Below are 21,644 nucleotides of genomic sequence, written 5' to 3'. Positions count from 1 at the left end.
GGAAGTGACTTGTCCAAGGTCACAGGGCCAGACAGTGGCAAAGCCGGGACTTGTCCCCGGGTCCCCTGACCTCTAGCCAATGCTCCTGTCCCTGCCCTGTAACACCGGGGTATTCACGTCTCAGACCTCATCCTTGCAGCCGGCTCCAAGCACAGTTGCCACCAGCTCTGCCATCTTGGTGACGTAAAAGGATCATCACACCCCCTGCACTTAGCCATGCTTCCCCGAGTCTTCCACTTCTCAGGGCCTTTCCTCTGCCCTGCCTCAGGCTAGAAGCACCCCTTTCCTACTGCTGCTAATTTTGTTTCTTGTTAATTTTTGATGGCTGCTGAGAACGAATGCGAAAGGAAGGCAGAGACACATTGGAGACTTTGCTCGCTGCGTGTTTTCATTTTTAATTAAATAAGTCAAGTAAGCCATCGAGCGATGGTTCACATTCTGTTCCACAAAGCAGACCCTGGCGGGCTCTCTGAAGGGCAGCCCCCTGCGTCTCCAGGAGACGGCCGACCGTAGCCGTGACGAGGACAGCGGGGCACGTGATGGCAAGGGGGCTGGGAGGCACGTGGCCGAGCACAGCGAGCTGCACGTATGTACACGGCCACACACGGCCGTGAAGGGAGGGTCCCATATCACATGACCATGAACTGTGACACAGGGCCGAGGGCTTGGCAAAAAAATGGAGTTTGTGGGACCCAGGAGGGAGCAGGGGAGCCAGGCACAGGGGGCCTAGAACACACGGACCAGATGGAGACTTCTGGGGTGCCCGATTCACTCCCAATGGTAGAGGAAGCAGGGTATTTCCCCCAATAAAATGCCTGGTCTACATTATGAGCTGGCCCATGGGGATGGCACCGCGTCCATACCCGTGGACACACACAACTGCTCCGGCCTCCAGGCACAGTCACGGAATGATGAAGCACATGAGACCAAAAGATCTCAAAGCTCTTAAGACATCTGAACTTGTCGGTTCTGTTTCATCCTGTTGAGGTAAAGGGCAGCTGCCACTATTCCTGACGTTGTGGGCAGCAGGGAGCTGATGCGGCTGCATTCAGGAGGTGCCCAAGGAGCCTTCCGCCTCTCATCTGGCTGGACCACGTCCTGGCATCTCCACTAGCAAACCCGCCACCTTGGGCCCCCCGGACTTTAGCCGATGCTCCTTCTGCTTTGCGCAGATCAGCAAGGCCTACTCGGCTTCTGCGGATGCGTTTCCCCATGCCCACCCCCTCTTCTTCCTGCCTTGGGAATGCATCCCCTCAAGACCCATCTTTGCTTTCAGCCTCGGGGATGGGACCAGGGGACCAGGGGACCAGGGGACCGCCTCAGGGATGCAGCCATCTGGTATTCGGCTCCCGTCCTTCATAATCCTTCATAATGAAGGGGCAGGCCCTAGAGTCAATTAAAACAGGTCCATTCCCCCCTAATGTGGGAAAGGTCCACCAGGGCTGGAAGAGACCCTTGGGGTCAGGACCAGACCATCTGATGCTTCCATCTCTGGGCCAAGCGTGCATCTTCTGGGACAGGGATCCCCTGACTTCCTGCTGGAACTTACTCCATCATCAGACAGGGCAGAGGTGGTGGGGAAAGATGCCCTTGTGATGGGTGGGGTAGGCCCTCTGCTCTCAGGGCTCCAGTCAGCTGCTGCCCCTTTACACCAGCCCTGGGCAGAAGCTTCCATCCAGGCTGAGAGTACTGACAGCGAGTAAACTCTTCATTGAACTTTTTTTTCCTATTCATTTACTTATTTATTTTCAAGTGTATGCATCACATAAAGGGACCAAAGGTGAGAATTTGTTCATGTCTCAACCTCAGGAAGAGCTTGGTGATAACCTGCAGTGAGGGGTGGGCAGTAGGTGGGAGGGTGCCACGGAGCTGCGAATCTGCTTCTTTCTTCCTCCCTCTGGGGACTCAAGGACCCTGCTCCCCACCGACTGGTCCCTGAGACTCCCACCCCCAACCTGGCGCCTTATTCCCTCCAAGGTGTACAAAGAAGGCTGGAGGAGAAACCAGGAATAGGAGGCAGTGGTGACAGCCTGTGGGTGTTAAGACACTCCCCTGTCTCACTAAGGTCTGGAATGTTCTGTACTATTTATATAGGCCAGGCTAAAGAGGTCTTCGTCAAGAAAAAGAAAATGAGTAAACACTCATTGCTGAATGGACCTCTTGTTCCGGGGAAGCTGGCAGCCTCAGAGGTAAGGCCTCAACTGCTCCCTGTCTGCAGGCAGGTGGACGCTATGTGGGGGGAAAGCTCCGGTAGAGCCGGCAAGAGCAGAGAAACCTGTGCCGGCCTTGCTGGAAAAGGACGCACTTGCCTTAGCTGGACCCCCTTCCTCAGCCCAGCTGCCTGCTGAAAACCACAAATGCACCCCCACTAGGTCCCCAGAGTCGAAAGTCAGTAGTTGCCCCCACCCTGTCCTTCCCCAAACCCCAAAGGTTCCCAGAGCGCTGCTGAGCCCCAAGGCAACACTCACGCGCGTGGTGTCCTGTCTCAGACACCAGGGCAAAGGGAATACAGCAGAAAGGGCCTTAGAAGTCGCATCTTCAAAGCAACAAGAGAAAACCAAGGTACCTCCTTAAACAATACCCTGGGGCCAGGGCAACCCCCTGCCCTTGGGTTTACTCTTCTCTTGCATTCTGAATCATCTTCGAGAGTCCTTGTGTGCATGGCGTGAGTCAACGCTTTTTATCACTGTTTTGTCTTGATTTGGGTACAGCTTTGAGTCCCTGCAAATAATAAGGCATTTTATGTCTCTCCTTTGTCACAAAATAAATAAATTAAGTCAACGTGCAGTGTACAAATTGTCAATGTCCTGAGAAGTCCCAAAGGTCCATTCTCGGCACTGTCCTCTGAGCTCGGAGGTGGATGCCTCGGCCCCAGAGGCAAAGGAAGGAAGGAAGCAGTTTACTGTCCACACCAGGAGGGCCCCAAGAAGAGCCCCAGATGGAGGTGGTTGCCTCTGTCCTGCCCCGGCCCCCACCAACCACAGGTGGGGAACAGTGCAGGGAGCAGGGTGAGGCTGGGGAGGAGCAGCCAGCAGAAACATCTGGGTCTCGCTCTGCCCCGGGGTCAAGTTTGCAGAGCTGGAGTCCCTTTGGACCCCAAATCAGAGCCAGCTCCCTGCACAACTTATTCTGGGGCTGGAAACCCAAGGCTGGAGACCCCCTTGAATGGCTGTAGACCATGGGGATGGAGACCCAGCAGCTCCAAATGCAGTGATTATAACAGACCCCACAAATGGCTAAGGTCCCACCCTCTCAAACAGCAGCTTCTGGCCAGGACACACTCCCCATGGCAGCACCAGCTGGACTCAGATCCTCTATTTCCCTTGTGCCCATGTTACTCAAACCGAAACTCAGCCCTCTGGGTTTGACAACAGGACAGATCTGACATAGAAGTTGTCCAGGAAATGAGAAACAGCCCTTGTGAACTTGGGCAGCTCTTCGAGTTCTGAGGTGGACTCACTTCTGCTCCCCAGTTTGGGGACATTTGCTGTTTGGCCATAGGCCCCTGACCCCCCAGGAGATGCATTTGGACCTGGAAGAGATGTTCAAATCAGGCCTCATCTCGGGGAGAGGGTGAGAGCTGATTTATGTTGCTTCTGGATAGACAGCAAAGAACCCTGGTGGTTTCTGAGATTCATTCCACATGGGGTTCAAACAGAAAAGCCCGTGGGGCACTGCAGGATGCCAGGTGGCCGCCTAGGCTCTGTTCCTTCTGGGGAAAGCTCTTCCTCCTCCTCCTCTCCCTTCAGCAGGAGCCAGAGTGCTCCCTGCTGGTCCTCCCAGCCCCCTCAAGCCCAGATCACTTCCAAGCATCACTCCTGCAGAAACAAAATCAGAAACATAGCCACAAAACAAGATACCAAACTATAAATAACTTTTTTTTTAAAAGTCCAAATAAAACACCCAGCCTATCCCAAGTTGAGCAACACTCTTCCCAGAGCCCTGAAAGCTGGAATTCCAGACACTAACCATGTAACCATGGTGACCAACCAGGAGCTGACCTCTGTCCCCCGTCTTCTCAGGGGAGGGGGTACCCTGATGTGACTTCTCCCCCAAGAGCACTCTGCATTCTCTCCTAGGCCCGGCCCCACACAAGGCCTGACTGGAAATGGCAGGACTCAGGAGCTGCTTTTTGGCTCCAGTCAGGCCCGAGGCAGCCTTCAAACATGGACAGGCTCTCAGGGAGCCAGCCCAGCTGGGACGGGGCATTTGGGCTGCAGTCACGTGAGAGTTGGCCCACCATTTCAAAACATCCTGCCTGCCAGCAGGGAGGACGTGAATGGGCCGGAGGAGGTAGCCAGGAGAAACCAAGGCAGGCGGGGGCCACAGACTCGGCCATTTTGTATCTACCGTTCAGTCCCAAATCTGGTCGGAATGGGGTCATGGCCTGGGACCATGTTTCCTTCCCCATCCCCAAATGATTCTAAAAATGTAATTAAAGCCTCCTCTTTGGGTGTGTGATTGTTAAACCCTGTGGGCCTAAAGCAACAAGGAAGACTGTGGATGTGTATATGTGGATTTGCGTTTCTACGGTTTTGTGTGTTTGTGTGTGTGTGTGTGTGTGTGTGTGGTGTACGTAGAGGCACTGTCTTTACCCATGTAGGTGTGTTTCGTAGCTCTGTGCAGGGCTGATTTCATCAGTAACCAGCATGGCTATTTCATTTATGAAAATACTGAATCACTCTTGGTTGAAAAGCCTCAACTGCCATCCTCGGATGTTCTGGGCCATTCCGGTCCCTCCCCAGGGATCCGTGCAGATGGCACACTGGATTGTGTAGAAATCCAGAAACTGAGTACAGCAGGAAGCCTGTGACCGGTCGGTGCCCACAGTCCCTTCTGGTTAAGCCTCGGACTCTGGCCCACAGGGTCCGCAGGCATTTATGCCTGTTTTGTGTATGTGCGTGTGTGAGAGAGAGACAGAGACAGAGACAGAGACAGAGAGAAAAAGGCTTGTCAACAGTTCTGGGCCCGTGTGGGCCTGCGAGGGCCTGCCCGGGAGGCCGCGGCCCCTTAGGCCCGGGTCTGGCGGTCCTCGCCGGACAGGCAGCGGCTCGCTCTCGGGGAGACCCCAGCCCCAAGGCTGCGGTGGGAGAGCTAGCTGGCGGAGGGGGCGCCTACTGCTGCGGCGGGGGGACGGCCTGGCCCGCGGGAGAGGCCGCCGGCCGGGCGCCCCCCACCCTCTCTGCGGGAGCCACCGTCTCAGGGGCGGCCGGGGCGCGAGCAAGGCAGGTGGGCCTTTGACGAGGAGGGCGGCCTACGTGACCCAGAAGGTTCCCCGCTCCTCCAGCAGGCTGACGGAGCGGTTGGCCAGGGCGGCGGCGTCCCGCGCCAGCCGGTAGCCGAAGAGGCGCATGGCGGGCCCGCAGGCGGCCTGCACCACCTGCGCCAGCTTGAAGGGCATGCCGAAGCGCCACTTCTCGAACTGCTCCGAGGAGTTCTTCTGCGTGGAGTAGATGCCGCTGGCGTCCTGGGCCGCCTGCGTGTTCCTGCGGATCCAGTCCTCCACCTGCGCCGTGAGCGGGATGCCGGCGAAGCGGTACATCTCGCGCGCCTTCTGCAGCGGCCAGCGCGCCACGTCCTCGTAGCGCACCAGCATGTAGCGGCCGCGCAGCCAGGCGGGCTGCCGCAGGCCCAGCTCGGCCGACAGCCGGATGCTCTCGCAGTTGCCCCGCAGCCGCTGCACCTCCTCCTCGCCCAGGCGCGCCTGGCCCTCGGCCAGCCACTTCTTCCAGCCCTCGTACTTGCCGGCGAAGGCCACCATGCGGGAGGCCAGCACGGCGCGCGGGTCCCGCACCAGCTGGATGACGCGCAGGTCCAGCCGCGGGTCCTCGGCCAGCGGCTGCAGGAACTCCAGCTGCCGGATGCGCACGGCCTTGAGCGCCATGTGGTCCTTGCGGCGGCAGGCCTCGGCGGCCAGCGTCACGTTGAGCGGCCCGCAGCGGCGGTTCTTGCAGTGGTACTTCTCGAAGACCTTCTTGACGAAGGGCGTGCACACGGGCTCCTCGCACAGCGAGCGGCTGGAGCCGCGGCGGAACATGAACTGGGTCAGGTGGTCCTCGGGCAGCGGGCTGATGAAGTGCTCCAGCACGTACAGGTCGCACAGGAACAGCTGCTTGAGCACGTCGCGGTAGACCAGGGCCGCGCCCGCCGCGTTGGCGCCTCCGGGCTCGAAGGTCACGGTGCGCTCGATGTGCCACAGCGGCTCGAAGAGGTAGAAGATGTTGCCCTGCTGGTTGAAGAACTCGCCCACGAACGAGGAGCCGGTGCGCGTGGTGGCCATGAGGAGCACGTGGCGCCGCGGCCGGGCCTCGGTGGGCCGGGGTGGCCCCCCTTCCCGGGCCGCGGCCTCCAGCCCGGCCTCGGCCTCCCCGGCGGGCTCTACGCCCAGCTGCAGACTCAGGTTCCGCAGGCGGCCCTGCAGCTGGGTGAAGGCTGAATCCAGCTCGCTCAGGGACAGGAGGGACGCGTTGTCCGCCAAGATCAGGGCCGGGTCGGTGCTGTTGGCGTCCACCAGGGGTTGTGGGATCTGCTTCAGCTTGTCTGACACCCTAGGGGCGAAAGAAGGGAAATCGGGGTCAGCGAGCTACCGGAGGCGCCATCCCTTGTGCAACCCGAAGCATCCTCCCGGGGCCATCACCCCAGGCCTCCCTTAGCTGGGTTTCCCTGGAAGCCGACTTTGGAGCAAGGATTTGAGTTTAGCCGGGACATGATCACGGGGAGAACTGGTAGAGAGGTAGGAGGTGAGGTGGGGAGAAAAAGAGGTCTGTAAAGGGTGAGCAGGTGTCCCTGTGGGCAAACCAACCCCACAGGGGCACACCCGAGGATTGTCTCACTCAAGGGTGTGAAGCTCCAGCTGGTCTTAGCTAAAGGCTGCTCCCAGAGGTATCCCTAGCTTACCCGTGTGCGGGGAGACAGAAAGCTCTCTGGCAGAGAGCTGCAGGGGCTGGCAGTAGGACCCTGTGGGCCCCAAGTGGAACAGTCCATGCTGAGGAACCCAGGTGGGGCGGTGGCACAGTGCCTGCTACACAGGCCATCCCTGGCGGCTGCTTTCTTGGAAGGTGTTGTGCTGGGAGAGCAGGTCTAGAAATCTTTTTGTGTCTAGCAGGCTCTCCAGCAGAACCACTGCACAAGGTGGAATGCCACCTCCAGGGGGTGGCATTCCTAGTGTAGTCGAGGTGAGTGCACAGCCCCAGAATTTAGCAGTATACAACCTGGACGGCTGCACATGGCAGCCCTGCCCATCAGGGTTTGTGTACCAGGACCCCGCCTTTCCATGGGCTCGCCCTCAACCATGGCCTCGGGCTGGTTATGGATTGTTAATGTGAGGCATCATCCTAGCCAGGAAGTAAATGAATAATAATAGTCATGGTCAGCAAGTATTAGATGCCAACTGCCTGCCAGGCACTGAGGTAAATGTTTTACATGTCCTGATTTAATCTTTATAAGGAAAGCCCCATCGTTAACCGGATTTTACAGAACTTAGGACACAGAAGAGTGAATTTGTTCAAGCTGTCACAGCTAGAAAGAGCCAGAATAAGGATTCCAACCCAGGCTGCCTGAGTCCAGAGCCCAAGTGTTATCCCTATGTAGTCCTGAGGACCTGTGCAGGCCCACTGCCCGGGCACAGGAGGGGCCTGATGATTACTGGTTGAAGGACTGCCTTTGTAGGTCCACGAAGAGCCCTATAGCTACCTCTCTCCCCATCCGCCCCTCCCTGATAAGGAAGACTTGTGCTTGTATCCCTCACCTTGATATGATTTTATTTTCCTTTTCAATGAAGACAAAAACCACCACCACAAAAGCCAGGAAAAGGGCATATTTGCTCCTCATTCTCAGGCTGTGCAGAAAGTCCCGGCAGTCCTGGGGAAAAGCGAGTCCTTTCTCCATGGGGAAGGGTGGGGCGGTGGGCACTCAGCTCAGGAGCATCACTCAGGGCCTGGCTGGTCGTCTTCAGGTGGGGGACACCCTTGTCCTGTGAAGAGACCGGTGGTCAGGACACCCCTGTCTGGAGATGAGGAATGAAGATGAGTTTTTCCACCCAACTTACAAGGGTTGTGGCCCTGATTAGGCAGCCAGAAACCCAGACCCACTCTCCCAGTGGAAGAGAGGTGAGATCAGATCATTCCAAATGCCAATCAGCCCTATGATTCATTCATCCCACTTCCATCAATTTATCCTTTGACCTCACACGTAACTCAAGGGCAAGTGCGCAGTAAGAAAGTGTCTGCATTTGCAAAAGACTACAAATACCTAAATAAAAAATGATGGAGATGGCCCTATGAGTGCTGATGCGAATAACCTAATACATATACTAGATCCTTCACTTGGTCCCTTCCAAAATCCCTTACATGGCCCTCGCGTCTCAGCCTCCTGGAGCAGCCTCCCGGTGGCTAGGTTAGGGCTCCCCCGTGCCCACCACCACGCAAAGACTCCTATTAGCACCTGAGACTGTCATAATGTGAGCCCACTTGTAGCGATTTGTTCAACACTGATCATCCCTCTGTGGAGTGCAGGGAGTTTGTCCAGGACCCTCATTATCCTTTAGCACTGGGCTGGGCACACAGGAGACACCTGAGCACGGTCACCACATAGCAGAATGGATAAAGGAATAAATGACCCTCAATGGAAGATGCATACAATTTTAAAAGCTGGGGCAAATACAGCACGGCCTGATGGTGCCCATTTCCTGCATTCCTCCTCACCATCACACACACCCCTGTCCTGCATCATGAGCCCCAGATTCCAGCACAACACCCACCCCCCGCCCCCCATTGAAAAATCTATCCCTTTTCCGTAAGGACCTTCATCCACGGGTTACTATTTGCTCCAAGTGTGGAGAAGTCTCATGACCTGGTGCAGGGCACCCAGGATCATCTCTCCTTCTGGAAAAGATGGATATTCCCACAGAAAGCAGCTGACGTCAACATGGGGGAGCAGGAGGGCAGGAAGGTAGGTCCCATGACTGCACCTGCATCATACAATGGAAGTGGCCAGAGGGACAGTCAGAGCATGTCCTTTGGGGAAGGCAGGGGGGTGGGGGCTCTGCAACGCAAGGAGGCAGATGTGTAGCCTGGTAGCTGATGGCGGCACCCAGCTGTGCGGGGCAGAGGGGTGGCGAGATGTCCTGAGTGTGGGTGACTGGAGAGGGGCTCAGGAGGGAAGAGGCCTGCAGGGCCAGCTCCAGGGCAACTGGAATATTCCTGCCCCTTCCTAATTCTCCTGGGCCTTTCCCCACACACTCACTAAACAACTCCTTTCTGAGCACCCACTCTGTGCCAGCCACTGGTCTAGGCTCTGGGGATACAGCAGTAAACAGGCAGACCTGGTCCTTACCCTCAGGAAGCTTCCATTCTGGTTGGAAAGGCCAACTGGAATTATTTGGGTAGCCAAAATTTATTGAGTGCTTACAGCTCTGTGGCCGGTGCCAAGCTAAGCACTTGATTTGCATTTCCTCATCAGATCCTTACAGTCCTATTAGGTAGCAACTATCCCATTTTATAGATGAGGAAACTGAGGCCGAGGGGTTAAATCACCTGTCCCAGCTTCCTCCAACAGCAGCCTTCATCGCCTCCCCAAGTTCCAGGTCACTCGAGCCTCTCTCTGCTCCCCAGTCACCCCTTCCATAGCACGTATGGTTGGGCTTTCCAGCTGATGGTCTGTCTGTCTTCCCTTCTCAGACTCCGAGTCCCCTGAAGTAGGGACTTGTGTCTGGAACGGCACCCACCATATACCAGCTGCCCGACAAAACACGAGTGAGCAAACCTGTCAAAGCTGGTGCTTGGCAGGCTGTCACATGAATTTGCAGAATGACGGGCAGAGCTAGGTTCCCCATTTAGTCCATGGTGGGGTGCGAGGCCACCCGTCCCTCTGGAAGGGTGAGACCCAACGCTGAGTCTGCAGAGCACCAGGGACTGAAATCCTGACTTTCTTCCCTCTCATCTCTCGGCTGAGAGTTGCCTGTGTCTGACAATATGAGGGAAGCAGAAGGAGCCGGGTCCAAAAGTCCTGGGTTCTAGTCCTCTCTTCCTCTCTATCAGGCTGTCTAACCTTGTATGAGTGACTTAACTTTTCTGGGCCTCAGTTTCTCAACCTGTAGCATATAAAAAAACCTGTATATAAGGTTGCCATGAGGAATAGTATTTGGGGCACTGTAAGTGTTCATGAAATATGAGAGGGGAGAAGGGGAAGGGGTGGGTGGAGGGAGTTGCCTTGCCCTCGCTGATCTGGCCCTTCTGGGTCTTTGGTAAGATTAGAAGTTCGGCTGTCTTGATGATGAAGCTCCCGTGCCTTCTCCTCCCTTCCCTTGCAAGCACTGTTTCTATTTTTGAGCTGCCACCCCAGTCCCCTAACCGCCCTGAATAATACAGGATTCCTAAGAACCTTCCCGGCCCTAAAAGGAAGAAGCAATGGTGAAAACTCTCTGACACAAAACACAGGGCAGGCTGTTGGCTCCTTCGCCCTGTCCCAGCAGGCCACTCCTAGCTTTAGCTCTGGAAGCCCAGACAGTGGTGGGCGGGGAGGTAAGGGAGGTTTAGAGGTCCTGGGGGAATGTGGGAGGTCCTTAGACCCAGGAGGTGCAGAGGGGGCCCCAGGGGCCAGGAAGTCACAGGGTCATGAGGGAGGAAGATGGGGCCAGGATGTGGGGTCACCTGGCAAAGCTCCTGACAGAGGCCCTCTGTAAGAAATGGGTCTGTGAACATCTGTGAACACTAGTCAAACCTTTGTGCTTACCTCCTTTCCAAAACCCATAGTGCACCCTTGCTTAGCTCATGGGAAGCATGAAACATCTTTTCCTTCTCTTGGCAGACGCCGCCCCCCGAGGGAATACTCGATATCTTTTCTCCCCTGACACCCAGCAAGTGATGTGACAGCCAAAGGAAAAGGGGAGACGCCAGCTGAGATCCCATTTCCAGGGCAGCAGGGCCAATGGTGAAGAAGGCCAGAAGCACGGGCCAGCCCAGCTGTGCCTGGATGCAGCAGGGGGTGGGACAGCCCTTGGCCCAGTTAGACCCAGTGCTCGGCTCGGGAGTCCTCCCCGGGAGCCCTTCCCTGACCACCAACCTCACGCCGACCACCTCCCCTCCCCCAGCACTTCCCTTCCCTTCTTAGCATCCTGCTTTATTTCCTTCCTGGCCCGAGATGTACTGGTTTCTTGCCTAATGCAGCCCCTGGCGTGTAGGTCCATGAGAAAGGAGAGCTTCGTCCATCTGTTGCATCCTTGTATTCTGTGCCCAGAATCCCCGTGTCCTACTCTGGGCGTACCAGGCACAGAACAGGTGCCCAGAATACCTGTTGAACGAGTGGACGAATGCCATTTCCAAAGCATTTGGCCCAGCGGGAGTTGCTCGCTCATTCTAAGTCAGTGGGACACACGAAGAAGAAAAAGCAGTTGTCCCCTGGATGAGTGGACGATGTGTGTGCTGTGAGCATGCGCTGTGGGTGTGCGCTCTGAGCATATGCCCTGAGTGTGTACTATAGGGATGTGCCAGGTGTGTACCACAGGCAAATACTGTGCGTGTGTACTATGGGTGCAGCTTCACACTTGGGGCTTCACATCTGTCAGTCTCTGGAATTATCACTGTCAATCTGGGATGTCATTTTGAGGATGAAGAAACTAAGCCTTGGGGCTTTCAGCTCAAGCCTGCACAGCTATGTGCTAGTGACAGGAGGCCAGAAAACCGCCAAGGGTATCCCACATAAATCTTAGTGTGGGAGAACTGAAGAGAAAGTGGGCTGAGCTAAGGCCCCAACTCTAGGCACCAACCTCCCTCTGCTCCTCTCCCCTCGGGGGCCTTTCTGCTTAGGCCTCTCTCCTGCCCAGCGAGGGGGCCCTCACTAGACAACAGTTTTCTACTTGGATGCCTCCCAGTCTGCTCCTGCCTCCCCTAGGGGAAGGTGGGGTTCCGAGTCTGCTGGGAATGGAGCTCTGATAAGGGATGGGCCCTGCCAGACATTGCATCAGGCAGCAAAACTGCACGCCCCTCGCATGCAGAGGCCAAGAGCACCGAGGGGGCTGGGCCTCAGCCGTCAGAGGCTCTGCTCCTCCCTCTGTTCCATCGGAGGAAGAGCCACCCCGAGAAGAGGAGCTGAGAGAGGGCAAGAGGCCAGAAGGGGGGCTCTGGGGTGCAGTGAAGGCCCCTGTGGAAAACTCTAAACCAACATCCCGTGGGCCACAGCCCGGGGGTATAGGGGAGGTGCCCCACACACGATGCCACCAAAGCCCGTGAGGGGAAACCTCAGGAGGGCTTCCTGGAGTTGCCTCTGAATCCCCCAGAGAGTAGGACAGAGGGCAGGGCAGAGAGGAAGGGCTCCAACGCTGGGCCTGCCCCTGAGGTAGGCCATCTTTGCGTGGGGAATGCAGAAGCCCATCCAGTGGCCTGTCCAAGCTGGGTTCCGTTTCACATAGGTAAGGAGGGCCTGGCAAGGACCAAGGCTCCAGTATCTCAAGCCAAGTGTCTGACAGGAGAGTAAATGCCTAAGGGCTGTTGGATGCACCAGGGAGTGAAGGAAGAAGAGAGTGAGGACGTAAATGGATGTCTGGCTGATGCTCCCCTGCGCGGCTTGGGGCTGTCATTCCTCCTCGAGCCTGCTCACAGGCCAGGACTCTAGCTTCCTCTCCCAAGAACAAACCCCTCTAGGACCTCCTTACGGGCCTGCGCCCAGCCCCAGCCAAGACAGAGACAGACGAGAAGCGGCCAAAGTTGAAGGTGCGTCTCACCTCGGCAACAATGGACATCCAAGAACTTGTGAGAAGAAGTGGGCCACAGCCACGAGGTGGGCCACGGACCGGGCTGAGGGCCAGCCTGGTGGGGATGGGGCTGCCACAGACTCTCGGGGCATCAGCTCTGCCTGGGACTGACCCCGGCTGCCCCTCAGCCCTGTTTTGCAGTGTGGGGATGTGGGACAACACACTCTCTGCTCCCATTTGAGAGTTGCTTCATCAGGGCCTGCTCAGCCCCGTGAGCAAAACATCCCGTGTAAACCCTAAAGCCAACAGGCACATGAAATACAGGGCTCCAGAGAACAGTCCCAGGGCCTGCCTGTCAGCAAAGGCACTTCTAACACCTCTCACACTCAGCCTGCAACCCTGGGCTGGGTCGGAGCTGACCCCCACTCTGGGCTTTGTCCAGTCGGGGCCTGCAGTGGAAGCTGGGTCCAGGTTGTCCAAAGAAATGCATCCTGTATACTACTCCCCCTAGATCATGAAAAAAACAAAACATAGCTCTTGTCCTAATCCTGCAGAATGTTGGGACTTGGAAATTTTCTTACCTGCCCTTCCTCATTTTTTATCTATAGAAATTCAGGCTCAGAGAGACTAAAGGATACAAGTGGATGGTGACAAAACTCAAACTACTACACGGGTCTTCTGTCTCCCAGGTTAGTGATGGCCCTGCCCCAGTGTAGCACTCTCACTCTCACAGCTTAGGCCACTTAAGAAGCTTCATTACCGGGATGGCAAATACACGGCACCACACACCACCACTCACGTGTCTTGTGCCTGGAGCAGACATCACTCATCGATGTCCTCTCCATAGCTGCGACTGCATGTGGCCTCATAAACCTTATTGCAGCACCAATCCATTAGAGTTGTCAGGTGAAATAAAACCAATTTGCCCTCCCAACTTTACAGGATCCTCACTGGCTACCAAACAAAATTCCTCACCACCTCTTAGTTTGGCATCCTACAATCTGATGTCAACCCGAAATGCCAGCCCAAACTCCAAGTCTCCTCTTACATAGACCCTCCATTCAAGCACATGTGCCTCATACATCCACCCTCCAAGCCCTTAGCTTAGCCCATAAAGCCCTTTACTGAACAAAACGTTGCAGATTATCATGAATGGTGAAGGTTACTAAGAATAGTTAAGACAAAAATTGGCAAAAAAAAAAAAAAAAAACCCTGCTTTTTTGAAAAGAATTGCAATGGATGCAAAGTTCTTAGAGCCCCATCTTTCTCCCTCACGTGGCTTGTGCTTTCCTGAACTAGAGTGGAGGCAGAGTTACCGAGAGCCTAGGAAATTGCACAGAACCGCTGCCAATCCATTCCATACCACAGCTGGCAAAGATCTTTACACGGCTAATTTTATATTATTACTCACATGCCTTTATATGTTTTTATGAATAAGAGCCAAAACTTAAAAAGTCTCAGGGCTTCCCCACAAAATGTTTTCTGGGTTCTGGCAAAATTTGGGCAAGCCCACTGGAGTGTGTCTTAAGTGTGAACATAAGCTGCTGTGGGTACTACGGCAGAGAAAGGTTGAGGCCAGTTGCCTAAAGAAAGCACATGAGGGCAAATGGAAACGACACATGGGGCCCATTTTTTCACATACCAGATTGAAAGACAACATCTTCTATAATCTACTCTACAGGTAAAGTTATGGAGAAACAATCGGCAAACTGGCAAACACTTGGCGCTCATCAAGCCCCCGCATGCCTCCACCTTCCCCAGCCTGTTGAGGCGTATGACCAGGTTTCACTCAGTGGGATGTAGGTTGGAGCGATGTGAGCCACTTCTAGGCCTGGTCCTTCCGATGATCCTACACATTCCTCAGACACAGTCTTCTCTTGCTGTGGCAACACTGGAGGCCACATGTTGCAGCTGGCTTAGTCTAGATCCTGAGCTATTGATGGGAGAGCCCCCAAACCTGTGTCAGATGCAGTGCAATAAGCCTTTGTGGGGTGAAGCCACTAAGATCTGGGGGGTGTGTTACTGCAGCATATAGCCTGTTCCGTCCTAACACACGGGATCTTCTGGTAATGCTGATGAGAGCATCCTTTCTGAAGGACAATTTGGCAAAACCATCACCATTTTAAATATGCACACTCTTTGACCCAGGGGTTCCACTTCCAGAAATTAATCCTGCAGATACACCCCCACAGATACGAGGACACACACAATAGTAAACTGTTCATAATTGCAAAAGGCTGAACATAACCCTAATGTCTGTCAACAGGCACAAAAATAAAAACTCAGGACAAAAGAGCTAGTTTGAGGGGCACCTGGGTGGCTCAGTGGTTGAGCGTCTGTCTTTGGAAAAAAAAAAAAAAAAAAGCCTCCAAACCAGGTAGATAAATGATGGTACACTTACCAGTGCAATCCTCTGTGGTGATTAAAAAGAAAGAGGCAGCTCTGTGTGGACTGATGTGAAATGCCGTTCCAGACATGAGTGATACAAAGTAGGGGCAAATGCAAGGTCTACAAACATCTGTATAAAATCGGGGGTGCACACACACAAACGCTCATTCACAGAATCTCTCTAGAGAGGAAAACAAGAAATTGGCAAGAGTGGTTACGGGGAACTGGGAAATAGGGGTGGGAACGGGGACCCATTTTTCACATATACCTTCTTGTATCGTTTGAATTTACCATGCTTATTTATTACTCTGTCCATATAAAAGGAAGTGGTTATAGGGGCACCTGGGTGGCTCAGTTTGTTAAGCATTTGACTCTTGGTTTCAGTTCAGATCAAGAGCTTAGGGGTGTGGGATCGAGCCCCACACTGAGCTCCATTCTGAATGTGGATGCTGCTTGGGATTCTCGCTCTGCTCTTCCACCCAGTTCATGTTCTCTCTCTCTCTAGAAATAAATCTTTAAAAAAAGGAAGTGGATATAAAATAAGAATAAAAAGAATATATGACATTGTGTTGTAACCCATTGCCCTATATACAGTTCGTGCTTAATGTTTTTACTTGAATGATCAAGCCTGCCTACGCTCTGTGATACACTTAACCCAGCACAAGCAAGAGGGAGCTTGACAAAGATGGTGACTGTACCAGGTTTCCAGTGTCTTGAACCAAAGAATGCGCTTAGGCTGAGGATAGCAAATAATCCTCAACCTGTGAGCCAAAGCCAATAGATGGGTATTAGAGTTCTGGGACAAGACTGAGGCCAAGCTTGTGTTCCAGGAGGAAGTGTGGTAGTTGATTACTGATGTCTGCCATGTGTGTAGGCTGGGAAAGGGTCGACACATGTGTCACATACTTGCCACTCTTACTTTAGGAGGAGCAGCCTAAGAAGGCTAGGAATCTTCTGGGTCATGGAATTCTTTTCTTCTCTCATTCCTCATGTGCCCTATTATTTCCATTTTGGTCATGTTCATTACTACAAAATTCTGTGCTTATTTGTGGGTTTGGGAGCTTTTGCTGGTTTGATTGGTCAGCAACCCTTCACTCATAAACCTGTATACATGCAGATGGGCACATCATAGGTGAACATGTTCAGGAGAAGCCCATGGCAGCTATGGGAGGATTGGAGATGCCCTTTAATATTACACAGCTTTCCCAGCCTGCTCTGCACCTTTGTGAAGATAACTCCACTACGGCATTTCTGGGATCACTGGGTAGGAAAAAACTCTCAGTGTATAAGCCCAGGATCCGCTTCCTGCTTCATTCTTTTCTTTTTTTTTTTTAAGATTTTATTTATTTATTTATGAGAGAGAGAGACAGAGAGCACAAGCAGGAGGAGGGGCAGAGGGGCAAGCAGACTCTTTTCAACTCTGACGGCAGGTGAATCACTGGTGGGGAGGGGGGGATGGGGGGGTTCAGAAATTACTGACATCTGAGTCCCACCCCAGCGATTACAACTGAATTGGTCTGGGTATGCTTGGGCGTTGATTGTTTAAAGTTCCATGGGTGGTTCTACCCTAGAATGGGCAAGGGTTGAAAGCCAGGCTTTAGACCATCCAGCTTCCTTAAAGAGCAGCTGCCTATGGCACCAGCTCCGCAGCAAGACCAGACTGGGAGAGGGGGGAGGGGAGGGAGTGGCCAGGGGAGGGTTGCTGATCTTTTGCTCACCAGGGATGGATGCCAGCTGTACAGGTCTGTGTTCCTTGTTTTACTCAAGACACAAGCACTTGGGGAGCTTCTAGGCCTGTGCTGGAGCAGTCCACTAAAAACCAGCTCCCCTATACCATGGGCTACAACTCTGCAATAAAAAGGCATGAACTACTACTACACACAACATGGACGAATTTCAGGGGTACTGAGTAAAAAAAAAAAAAAAAAGCCAGTCTCTAAAGGTTACATACTGCACGATTCTGTTTATATAAGATTCTAGAAATGACAAAATTATAGAGAACAGATCAGCATTGTCAGGATCTAAGGAAGGCATGGTCCAGCTATAAAAGGGCCACGTGAGGGATGTCTGTGGTGCTCTGTCTTGACTGGGTCAGTGTCCTGGTTGTGATCTTGTAGGAGCCTGTGTAGGATGTTACCGTAAGGGGAACTGGGTTATGGGTTTATGGGATCTTTCTGTATTATTTCCAAAAATTACATGTGTGTCTATCTATAATTATCTCAAAACTAAAAAAATTCGGAAATTGGGGATTACGGATTGCACCTGTGATGAGCACCGGGTGATGTATGGAATTACAGAATCACTACATTGCACGACTATAACACTGTATGTTAATTAACTGGAATTAAAAGAAAAACGTTTAAAAAGTTAAAAAGTTTAGCCGAAAAGAGAACGAAAGGAAACTGGCTCTCACCACAGAAGGGAGATTGGAAGAAGACCTTGGAAATACAGCTAGAGGCAGAGATGGTCTTTGTGGGGCAACTGAACTAGTTGAATCCAAACTGGAACCTTGAGCTTGGCTTTTTTGTGGAATCATGAACTGGCCAGGACCCTGGGGTCTATCCACGTGCAAGGATAAGCCTGAGGACTTTTTGTAGGGGAAACTGAGGGAGGAAGTAGAACCGCCCCATCCTCACAGCAGGAGAAAGACAAAGAGAGGGATGGGATTTGAGGGACCCCCATGGTCTGTGACCAGCTGCACCCCACTGCCGCCGCTGCTGCCCCCATCAGTGGGAAGGCCTGGTGTGGGTTCCAAGTAGAAGAGATGCTGGGAGCGGGCCCAGGGTCCATGTGAGGCCACCCAAGGCTCAGTGTGCCACTGGTGCTGCCACAGGGCCCGGAGACCCCGGCGAGAACTTTGTAGGTTAGCCAGGTATGGCCTCGGCAATGGTGTAACCCTGGGACGCATGGGTCCTGAGAACCTGGGTGATCTCTGAACTACTCCTGGGACTTATCAAGAGGCAGAGCAAGCTTCAGGTGCTTGGGGCCATTCTGCAGCTCCCGGGCAAGAAGGAGCAGGAGGAGGGTTTGCACAAACGTGGGATTTGTATAAAGTTAAAAGTCTAGGGTAAGTCCCTTGCGAACCTCTGGATGATAGAAGCTCACGCGGGACAAGTCGATTCACTTGCAGAGTACTTGGCCCAGGCGCTGGCCATGGAGGGAGGGAGAGACACCGTTTCGGCCCTGGGGAGCTGAGTGGCGAGTCCCCACTGACCGTGAGCAAGGTACTTCGAAGCACTTCACACACATCAATGTATTTAGTCCTCGAAACAACCCTATGAGGAAGGTGGGACAGCACCCTTTCAGCTACTAATCACCACCCCCAACTAAGGCGAGGAGGCGCCACACAACCCACCTCCAGGCACAAGGTAAAGCTCGGTTTTGAACCCAGGCAGTCTGGCTCCACATTTCAGGAACGCAACTACTACGCTGTATCACTGAGCAACCAGGTTTAGCCAAAAGGTGGGAGCCTCACAGCAGCAGGCAGCTCAGAGCTCTGGCCGGGATCTCGTCTGCCAGGACCTGTCGCCCACTTGCTGTGTGGACAACTGTCTAGACCTCTGCTTATCTCACACTCCTCAAAGAGACACACATGACCTCAGATACGGGGTGCCTGGAGTCTTGTTAGAAACATCCTTTGAAGGCACAAGGCCACTGCTGGCCTCCCAGGAAACGGGAGGCACAAGCCCACTGCTGGCTGTCCCAGATAAGCAGCTGTTGCTGGCTGTGGAGGACATCGAGTAGAATGCTGCTCCCGGCCACCCTGTGCTTCTGAACAGGGGGCTGGCTCGTGGCAGGAGGCCAGATCCCAGAGGCCGGTGGCCCCGAGAGACAGCGTGAGGACATGCCGCAGAGAAGACAGGAGACGGTGCCCGTGGGCTCTGCTCTTCCAGAAACAACTTCAAACATGGCATCCTACCTGGGAACAACAGGGCCCACCCTAGCTTTCCTCCACATGCCCACCCCACCCCACCCCTTCCTTCCCCAGATGGGTCCCACCATTAACAAAGGACACAGGAGGGCAGCCCGGGTGGCTCAGCGGTTTAGCACCGCCTTCAGCCCAGGGCCTGATCCTGGAGCCCCGGGATCGAGTCCCACAACAGGCTCCTTGCATGGGGCCTGCTTCTCCCTCTGCCTGTGTCTCTGCCTCTCTCTCTCTCTCATGAATGAATAAATAAATAAAATCTTCAAAAAGAAAAAAAAAGGACACAGGAAACAACATGGCGGACTGGGCTTGTTCGGACCCATGTCTGTCTGGCTGCAAAGACGGGGCGGGGCGGCGAGGGGTTCCCAGCTGACTGCCTGCCTCTCTTGTCCTCATCTGTAGGACAGAGTTGGGGACCGCCCTGGATTCGTTCCCTATAGCTGGGGTAACCCGCCCCCATCAACTCAGTGGCTCAAAACAACACCTAGTTATTACCTTAACAGTCCTGAATGTCGGAGGTCCGAGATCAGTTTGGACAAAAATCAAGATGTCAACAGGCTTGTGTTCCTTCTAGAGCCCTGACATTTCCAGCTTAGCTTCTAGAGGCTGCCTGCTCTCCATGGCTCGTGGCCCTCTCACCCATCTCCCAAGCTAGCAATGGCTAGTGGAGTCCCTTCAGGCATCACTCTGACTTCCTCTTCTGTCGTCAAATCCACCTCTTATCAGGACCCGCATGCTGACATCGGGCCGCTGGATAATCCGGGGTAATCTCCCTATCTCAAAATCCTTCACTTAGTCACACTGCAAAGACCCTTTACCTTGGGAAGTAACACATCCACAGGCGTGGGGGGTTCATGTGTAGCCATCTTCGGGGAGCCATCGTCCAGCCTCCCGCGAGCACGTCCCTCATGAAATGGGTACTACAAGTCCCACGCTTAGTGTGGCGTCTAACCGATAGGAGACCCCTGATGCTTAACCCCAGCTGGGAACGAGAGTCATTTTTCCAGCTGCTTTTACAAAATATTAGGGCCTAAGATTCACTCCCGAAGATCTGGGAGGGGCCTGCGCACTGGAATCGGTATAAGCGCCTTAATGACTCTGTTGGGCAGCCAGGGATGGGGTTGACTCTAATAAGCACTGAATTCATGTCAGCAGTTTTTCTTATTCCCCGCAGCTACTTAGCACTGGGCCTCCATGCCCAGCAACCGTTCAATAGATGTTTGTTGAAGTACACTGAACTGAAGCACCCCTGGGGCCTCGAACCAGCCCTGGAATGGGATAGGAAGGGCCAGCGGGCTTCTCACTGTTGCATCAGGGCCTGAAGAATGAGGTTCTGTGGGCAGAGGCCGAGGACTTGAATCAACTTCACACCCAGAAATGGTTGCTGGGGTGGGGAGGGGAGGAGGGGTGCTGGAGTCCTTCCTCCTCCCCGAAGTCCAGTCAAGGGGGGCGCCCTGAGCAGAATCCAGTCATCAACGGGCCATTGTTAATGGAACAGAGGGGCTCTGTGCCCATTTAACACTTCCCTCCCTTGCGAGGCTGCTCCCAGCTGAGGGTTGGCTTCTAGAGGACTGCAGGGCTGGGGAGGGCCCCCCCCCAGGCTCTGAAGGGGGAGGATTAGGAGTGGGGGCTGAGGGTTCCCCGGGTGGAGGAGCAGAGGCAGCTTAACACTTGGGCAAGCCGGGTGCTGATGCACGGGCTCAGCTGCAACGCCAGGAAGTTTCCAGGGGAAGCCGGGATCCAGGGAGAGCCAATGAAACCCAGCAGACCCCAACCAGAGCAAGGGGGGACAGCTTTCCCCATGGGATGGTCACGCTCGACTTCCCTTCTTCCCTTTAAAAAACCAGAATGGGTAAAACCTACGTGGTAAATGGCACCTTTCATTGGCTATAGAGGAACAGTGTTTTCCAAAGGCCTGGGAGGGTTTTATGTCCTGTGGGTTGGGGATTTAAGAGGCAGGTAATTCAACCAGGGTCGGGCATAAACGTCCCTTTGCTTAGCAGACCTTTTCTGTGTTCGGCACTTGATATGAATAGTGTGAGCTGGATTTTGGGAGAGTAGCATCTAGGATCCCGAGGATATTGCCTGACTGGCACTCTCAAAAATGTCAGAGACCTGAATTCCACAATCCTCATCTGTTGAATAAAGCAAATCCTCTGGCAGTCTCTGCTGGGAAGTACACTGCCTTTTTTTTTTTTTTTTTTTTTAAGATCTTATTTCTTTGAGAGAGAGAGAGAGAAAGAAAGAGAAAGCACAAGCAGGGGGATGGGCAGGAGGAGCAGACTCCCCACTGAGCAGGGACCCCCCCCCCAATGTGGGGCTCCATCCCAGGCCCCTGGGATGATGACCAGAGCCGAATGAGCCACCCAGATGCCCCAAGTACACTGCTTTAAAAAGCAATTGAGGAAGGTTGGATCTCAGAATGGGGTCTAGGGCAGCAGCAGCAGCAGCACCTGGGAGCTTGGTGGGAGGAGCACACATTCTCGGCCCGTCCCCAGGCCTCCTCAACCAGAATCTGCAAGCTGTTCCAATAAGCTCTCTAGGTAAGTCTGATGTAAAGTTTGAAAATCATTCTTCTAGAGCAATATTTTTCAAACTCCAGCTTGCAATCAATTTGGTAGGTGGACAGGCTTTTTAAGAAAA

The 21,644-nt window shown here is 53.9% G+C and overlaps 1 protein-coding gene across 5 annotated transcripts in view; it reads right to left on the bottom strand.

The window, feature by feature from the left end:
• Window positions 1–367: 367 nt before the first annotated feature.
• Window positions 368–21,644, bottom strand: part of CHST3 (carbohydrate sulfotransferase 3) — a 34,447-nt gene continuing 13,170 nt past the window's right edge. For 4 of the 5 annotated variants that reach the window (XM_077894895.1, XM_077894894.1, XM_077894897.1 and 1 more), the window contains exons 2-3: window positions 7,748–7,972; window positions 368–6,548 (exon numbers count right to left, since the gene is read on the bottom strand). In XM_077894895.1, the coding sequence (XP_077751021.1) occupies window positions 5,255–6,548; window positions 7,748–7,887 (1,434 nt within the window). In that variant the 5' untranslated portion in view covers window positions 7,888–7,972 and the 3' untranslated portion in view covers window positions 368–5,254. Of the gene's footprint in view, window positions 6,549–7,747; window positions 8,006–21,644 lie in introns of all 5 variants that reach the window. The other variant, XM_077894899.1, reaches the window with a different exon arrangement.

Source organism: Canis aureus, chromosome 4, assembly GCF_053574225.1.
Source record: "Canis aureus isolate CA01 chromosome 4, VMU_Caureus_v.1.0, whole genome shotgun sequence".
NCBI classification, from domain to species: Eukaryota; Metazoa; Chordata; class Mammalia; order Carnivora; family Canidae; genus Canis; species Canis aureus.
The sequence above is the reverse complement of the archived record's forward strand: the minus strand, read 5'-3'. Positions and strand labels throughout refer to the sequence as shown.